Below are 7,618 nucleotides of genomic sequence, written 5' to 3'. Positions count from 1 at the left end.
CAGGTCTCTCCCGGGTTCCATCGTCGTCGCCCTTGTAGTCAAAAGCAGGGTAGGCCCTCTCCTTGCAAGGCTGGACACGGCGTGCTATGAAGCTTGCTGCCACAAGTTCACCTCTCAACTACACACTTTGAATCAAGTCAAGGAGCTCCTTCACTTGCTCCATGTCGATACTTCTTGGTCTCTCTGACCAGCTTCTCTGGTTCTCCGGGATATGGTGGACGTCGCAGCAGACGGCCAGGTGATTCTGTTTCATGTAAAACCACTTGGAATTCCACCCTTTCAGGGAAGTGTTCAGAGGTATGCTGATATAATCGCTGCCCATTCCGCCCCGGAGCTACAAATATACGCCGCCGACCACCTTGGAGCCACTGCCACCTTTCTTCTTTAACCAAAATAAGTGTCTAAAGAGGTTGAAGTGCGGCAGAATCCCAAGAAACGCCTCACAGAAGTGAATAAAGATCGAGATGTGCAGTATAGTGTTGGGGTGGAGATTGCACAGACTAATCGACCAAAATACCAACAGATCTCACAGGAAAGGATGAACAGGGAACCCCAATCCATGCCAGAAATAATCTTCAAAGACTACAACTTTATCGGTGTTAGGCATTGGAAAGGGCTCACCACTGGTTGGCCGCCATTCGGCGGTGACGCGGTCAGGAAGCACGCCCGCCGTCACCATTCTTTTGAGCTCCGCTTCTCTAGTGCGTGACGGCGTCCACTCTTCGTCACGACTGGCTCCGCTTCCTGCCTTCTTTGGGCTTGTTTTCTTCGGGTTCACGGCTCTCCTCTTTGGCGTCATCACTCAGATCTGGATGCGGTCTGGCGTCGGCAACGTGTGTGGCTGCGAATCTGGAGCAGTGGTGGCTGAGGTGGAAGATGAAATGGCAAAGTGGCAAAGGTGGGAGAATGGGGGGGCGGCGGTACTGTTATAAAGCACTTTCCTCACTTTTACGACTCAAGGGTTTTTGGGAAACCGTTCCCGCGATCTGCGCCGCTACGAATTCTCCGATGCGGCTAAATGGGCCGTTACCAGGATTTTTGCGCAACCTCAACCCACGTCGCTCGTTTGTTGCTACCGTCAGTTGCTCCTCGCCGAAATTTCACTGACTACTCCGCCATTTATTAAGGAAATTAACTGACATTGTACAACCTTTACTATGGTTTTTTCTCCATGATTTGATTTCTTCGATAACTCTGCCTGCAGCATGGGGACTGGCGGCCAACTCCGTTGGTCTTTATTTGTTCTTTTGTTTCTGACCCTGGCACCACGTGACTGCATCACCTACTGTCAGGCTCGGGGACTAAATGGGCACACTTCACCTTACGGTGAATGTGCTTTGTCTCTTTCTGAGACACGCCCGAGGACTGGCTTCCTACTCGGCTGGTTTTCTACTATTCTTCAAGTTTCTGACCCTGGCATCACATGACTACATCATCTGCTGTCAGGCTCAGGGACTAAGTGGGCACACTTCACCTCGCGGTGAGTGTGCGGGGTTTTTTCTCGAAGACTATACGACTATAGAGGAAGATTGACTCCTACAACTTTGTTCGGACTCTAAGTGGACACACTTGGTCCACTACGGATAAATTTTCGATTCTAAGCTTGAGCTCCTTACACCCTTATGGCAAGCCATACTTTTGGTCACTCTGCTCGGCGATGATTCACGGTGCTCGGCGACATGTCGCCCTGCTCGGCGATAGGTTGTGCTGCTCGGCAACGGTTCACACTGCTCCGCGATGGCTCACATAGCTCGGCAGTTCAGCATGGTGGTGGGACCTTAAGCTTGACTGCTCGGCGTTGTTCGCACCTGCTTGGACAAGCTTAAGATGATGTTGCACAACGGGTACAATGCGCTCGGGGACTAGCTATGGGGTGTACGACCCCGGATACCCATGGCAGACCACATGGTCTGCGCCCCTAGGGGTGGCCCAGCCCACAAGAAGAAGCCTTGCGAGGCACGACTCTGCTCGGCGTCTTCCGCAAGACATCGGGAAAATATCCTAAAGATACTACGAGATCTGTTAGGATATGTATGATCCCAAGATTCTTGTAATCAGTTATTACTTTCCGGTTATCTCTTAGATCTAACCGACTTGTAACCCTGCCTCCCGGACTATATAAGGCGGGCAGAGACCCCCTCTAAAATCACGGCATATCATACGATAGCTAATACAAACCAACAGACTACAGGAGTAGGGTATTACGTCATACTGACGTCCTGAACCTGTCTAACTCGTTTGTCTCTGTTGCCTTCTTGTTCTTGATCTCGCGCTCCTCTGCCGATCAATCTACCTTCATGGGATACTCTTCGGAGGACTGCTGGCGATATTATGTCGACAGTCAACCAATGCCTCGAGACCTACCTCAGATCTTTTGTGCATTCCTGTCCGCGATAGTGGCTTCGCTGGATTTCTTTGGCCGAGTTTTGGTACAATTCAAGTCTACACTCGGCATTGGGGCGATCACCATTTGAGGTACTATACGGACATCCACCCAGACATTTTGGTATTACTGATGTTGTGCTCTCTCCTGTTCCCGATGTTGCTTCGATGTTGGAGGAACGTGCCACTATGCTGTCTGCTGTGCGTCAGCACCGTCTTCGCGCTCAGCAGCGTATGAAGTCACAGGCCGACAAGCGTCACTCCGACCGCACATTCTCCATCGGCAACATGGTGTTCCTCCGCCTTCAACCGTACGTGCAGTCGTCCTTGGCGCCTCGCTCTCATCAGAAGCTCTGCTTCAAATACTTCGGCCCATTCAAGATCAATGACAAGATTAGAGCCGTCGCCTACAAGCTTGAGATTCCTCCTTCGTCAACAATTCATCCTGTCTTCCATGTGTCGCTGCTCAAGCCTGCTCCTCCAACAAATGTTGTTGTCTCCACCGAGCTGCCCGAGCTGTCCGACGGCCTCCAAGTCACAGAGCAAGTACTCCAGCGTCGTCTCCATCAGCACGGGGTACACTCTGTTCCTCAACTGCTCATCAAATGGTCCGGGCTTGACTCCGACTTGGCCACCTGGGAAGATGCGGATTCCATCAAGCAGCGGTTTCCAGCATCGCCGGCATGGGGGCATGCCAGGAAGATGCGGATTCCATCAAGCAGCGGTTTCCAGCATCGCCGGCATGGGGGCATGCCAGTTCCCAGGGGGGGGGGGGGGGGGGGTTGTCAGCAGCCCACACCCAGGAGACCCAGAAGCTCTACCAAGGCCCAGAAGGGAAAGAAGGCCCAAGAGAGCAAATGTCAGCCTGGCCGGAACGGAATGGGCCTGCGTTGCTTGCTCAGAGAAGTCAGCTATCGCTAGAGATAAATAGAGAAGTCGTAGTCGGAGTCTGTAAGCATATTATGAGCTAAACTCTCTACTGTAATATTCCCCAACCGGCCCTCTACTGGTGGACGCATCTCTTCTTCCTCCTCCTCCTCCTTCCCTTCGATCTCGTCGGATCTCTGCCGCAGCTGGCAGAGGTCTAACATGCTGCTTGCCTTTCTCACGCCTTTCTAAGCTCCTGGAGATGTTATCCCAAACTAATTTTGAGTTCCCGAACGGTTAAGGCACATAGCGGAAGTTTAAGACGCAGAATCGACAGCATCCTGAGAAATCACTCAGGAATTGGCTTGAAGATCTTGGGGCTTCATTTAAGTGATCAATATGATTGCTTTCCTTATCTCGACAGATGGCTCCATGATGCTGCTACACCAGGGATTGAAGAGCTCAGCCTTAGACCATATAAAAAGTACAGCTTCCCCTGCTCAGTTTTATCTGGGGGGGTTAGAAATTCAATTCGGTCTCTTGATCTTTACTCTTGTACCTTCCGTCCCACGGCTGAACTTGGCGCCTTGAGAAGCCTAACAAGTTTTCGTTTGCGTTCAGTGTGTATCACGGGGAATGAATTAGAGTGCCTTCTTTCCAACTCTCTTACTTTGGAGCGTTTGGAGCTTAGTGATTGCAATGAGATAATTTCCCTTAAGATACCTTCCATGATGCAACAGCTCACCTACATGTGGGTTGTTGTTTGCCGTGCTCTGCAAATCATAGAGAACAAAGCTCCAAATCTCTCCAATTTTACCCTTCTCAGAGGAGTTCCAAAGCTCTCGCTTGGAGAAGCATCGCAGATGATGAAGGTCTTGAGCTTGTTTCGTGCGAATGCCATCTGTTATGGCCGTGCTGAGCTTCCATCCATTATGCCAAATCTTGAGACTCTTTCTTTAGGTTCAAGCCATGAGGTATACTGCAGAGTATCGATACATCCATATGATCGACAGTAGTCATTATATATACCTTTTATGTGCAGGTGTATATATGATAAATCTGAACATGACATATTTGTTGTGCAGGTGGATATACCAATGCTGCCTACCAAATTCTTCAACCTCAAGCACCTGTGCATTCAGATTACTTCATCGACCTTGTCCCCATGCTATGATTATTTTTCTCTGATTTCTTTGTTGGACGCGTCTCCTTCCTTGGAGACTTGGCGGTTGGAGGTAAGGTGGTGTCCATCCTATATATCCATTCCAGCAAATTAATATATGTATGGTGACTCAGTAATTTGGGTGCATTCATTGATTCAATTTCTTGGTTTGACATTGTCTTAGGTTCCTGAGGCAGATATGGGGCATGAATTGGTAGGTTCTTCACCTTTGAGGCAGCTGCCTGAACGGCGCCACGACCACCTCAAGATTGTGGAGATGATAGCATTCAACTCTGCAAAGAGCCTAGTTGAGCTAATATGTTGCATTGTCAAGAGAGCAGTCTCACTCGAGCGCCTTTCATTCGACACATTTCCTTGGTGGTGATGGTAGGTCTCCATGTTGCTCGGATGGTTTGGGCGTTCGCTATAGTAAGTCTATGGTCGAGGAAGCGTGTAGAGCGGTGGCAGCTATAAGAAGGTACATTGAGGATAAAGTTGCACCTACAACTAAGCTGACTGTTTTGGAGCCTTGCGCACGGTGTCACGCCAACGCTTTTGACGATGCTTAGGCTTAGGCAGAGACCTTGCAAGTTGCATGCAGCCGGTGCTAGGATGGAGGCTGAAAGTTATCTTTGTTGTGCTGCCATGTGTAATAATTTTATTTTATTTTATCTTAGTGAACTGTGCTTGGTTTCTTTGATTGTTGGACAAGGTAACTTAATGAAAGCGCAATGCATTGCTGCTTTAATCAAGTTATTATTATAGATAATCGTGTTTTGTTTCTTGAGAATCATTGGACCAGTTGACCATTTATTTCTTGGAATATATTGTGTGTGTGTGTCACCAAAATATATTTTCAGAGCAATCAGTGTGATCCTGCCATCCTGAGAAATCACTCAGTAATCGCCGATTCAGTGTGATGGATTGGCAGGGATGATCCGGTCCAAAATATTTTCGGCTGCTCGTTAGGAAATAAAATATAAGGATGAAATCCGTTGTTAGTGGACAGTGATTATAACCCGTACACAGACTCACCCATAGAGTGCAAGATCATGAAGGTTGACTTTATCGTTGTGGTCATAATTTTCAGTAGAAGTAGAAGCTTTAAGGCATGTTTAGATACCTTGGGTTTTTAAGAATCTAGCTTTTGAAAATTAGGTGAGATCCAAACAGACCAGTTTTTGTCACATTCTAAAAAACCACGAAGCTAGGGATCCAAACGCCCTCACTAGTTTTTTCTCAGAATTCAGATTTTAGAAACCAGAGGCAAAAACTGTTTTTTTTTAGAATCCGAAAATAATCCAGACAAGGCCTAAGACTCGATGCGCTTTGGAGGGCTCCGGGCGGCTCTCGCAAAGATGGCGCACATTGTGGCCTCTGGCGCCGCGCGCGAGTAGGGCCCAGTCACCGGCGAGGGTGAGCGGAGCTCGGCCACCGCGTGGTCGCCGGCCACCGGGCATGCCGAGTGCGACCCTCGCCGCCGCCCGCCGGTCGCCACCTTCGGCGTGAACTGCCTATGGGGGTTGGGGGTGATCAAAACTCAAAAGTTGATTGGGCCTCCAGCCTACAGAGAAGGCCGGTTCGTCTAACGTGACTTGGGCCAAAGGTCTGAGACCGGACCTTCCGTGATGAATTTCCTTCTTTCATTCGGACTCGGGACTTGTTTGGTTGCCTTTGATGCGGAAAGTTGGCAAAATATACTGTAGTGTTACTGTAGTATTTCGTTTGTATTTGATAATAATTGTTCAACCGTTGACTAATTAGGCTCAAAATATTCGTCTCGCAAAGTACAACCAAACTGTGCATTTAGTTTTTAATTTCGTCTATTTTTAGTATTCCATGTACCACAAGTTTGATGTGACGGGAAATCGTTTTTTTTTGCTTAGTGCTAAAGTTGGGAGTTTGGAACGAACTAAACGAGGCTCAGATATCGCAGCGGTAGTATTTCACGGTGGGCTTGTCCTCTTGGACACAAGTTTTCGTCCCCACACGGTATACTTGCATTTATTAACCTTACGGTACGGACATCACTACAGATTCGGTGGTACCTTTCAGGCCGCAACATGACACTGCAGGAGGAAACAGGCAGGGAATCACTGGACCACCATGCATACAGGTGATAGCGATGATGATACGATCGAGAATTATGGATAATAGTCCACTGCACATACATATATACTAGCACGTTCCGAGTTCCGACAATACGCGATCCAAATGAACGCAGCCACAACGACAATGCAGAGTAGACGTCTTTATCAAAACTCAAAAGGCAGCATTATGCATGGAAGTAGCAACCATCAGCATTGAGCAAGACAGCAACGGCCATGTATTCCGACAGGCGACAGTATATCCCCGTCGATCCGATTCGATGGACGAGGAATAATAAGGTTCGTCACCAAATCCATCTCAATCCGCCGAGCTGAGCACCCTGCCAGCTGCCTGCTCCGAGGTGGGACTGTGGGAGGGAGTTCTGAAAAGAAGAAGATGCATACCTGGAGACTGATATGGTGAGATGCATGCATACCTGGAGGCTGGAGCAGACCTGCAGAGGTTATCCAGCTAGGAGGGCAGTGCACCAACCAAACGGTCTCTGAATCTGCCATGTTATCTGCAACCCGGCAACACGAGTCGACGGCGATGCACGCACATGCACATGCACGTGCACACGCAGCCACGCGCCCTGCATGAATCATCCTGTTCACCTTATTAGTTATGATACAGTGTTTTTATCCCATAATAAATTAACATCAGTTGACTAACAGGGTTAAAGCTTCTGGGACTAAGTAGTTCGCTGCTGTTTTCCGCAGTTTGATCAATAATGCCCGCGGCATCGCTTTCTGTCCCTGCCGACCGACGGCGCCCACCGCTCCGTGTCGGGCGTATGACCGAGGTTGGGCGAGTCAGTGCACGAGCCCCGCTCAGTCAGGCATGCAGCCGGTGCTGGTAGGCTTTGGAGCTTGCAAGTTGGCCGCATGCACCAAATCGCTTTCTTAACTCATCAACAAACAGCTCTCTTAACAACAACTCAACGAGTCAGCTTCATTCATGACAAGTCTCGATCGCTGTCGGCGGATAAAGCCCAGCGTGTCAGCAAGGCCGAAATGAAATGGATCGACCACTGTCGTCGTTGTGTATTTATTGCTTTCCTTTTGTCGTCCTGGGCAGAGCTTTCGGAACTACTGTTAGGCTGTGATCAGTTGTAATCTG

The 7,618-nt window shown here is 49.0% G+C and overlaps 2 protein-coding genes across 2 annotated transcripts; both read left to right on the top strand.

The window, feature by feature from the left end:
- The first annotated feature begins 2,571 nt into the window (after window positions 1-2,571).
- On the top strand, window positions 2,572-3,685 carry LOC136451965 (uncharacterized). Its single transcript, XM_066452645.1, has 2 exons — window positions 2,572-2,928; window positions 3,674-3,685. The coding sequence occupies exons 1-2, from the start codon at window positions 2,572-2,574 to the stop codon at window positions 3,683-3,685; spliced, it is 369 nt and encodes a 122-aa protein (XP_066308742.1).
- Window positions 3,686-3,859: 174 nt separating this feature from the next.
- LOC136472679 (uncharacterized) lies at window positions 3,860-4,925 on the top strand. The gene is made up of 3 exons (XM_066470386.1): window positions 3,860-4,223; window positions 4,335-4,484; window positions 4,596-4,925. Exons 1-3 carry the CDS (start codon window positions 3,978-3,980, stop codon window positions 4,794-4,796), a joined length of 597 nt encoding a protein of 198 aa, XP_066326483.1. The 5' UTR covers window positions 3,860-3,977; the 3' UTR covers window positions 4,797-4,925.
- Window positions 4,926-7,618: the final 2,693 nt, after the last annotated feature.

This window comes from Miscanthus floridulus, chromosome 1 (genome assembly GCF_019320115.1).
Source record: "Miscanthus floridulus cultivar M001 chromosome 1, ASM1932011v1, whole genome shotgun sequence".
Classification (NCBI taxonomy): domain Eukaryota; kingdom Viridiplantae; phylum Streptophyta; class Magnoliopsida; order Poales; family Poaceae; genus Miscanthus; species Miscanthus floridulus.
Note: the sequence above shows the minus strand (reverse complement) of the source record. Positions and strands in the feature narration are given on the sequence as shown.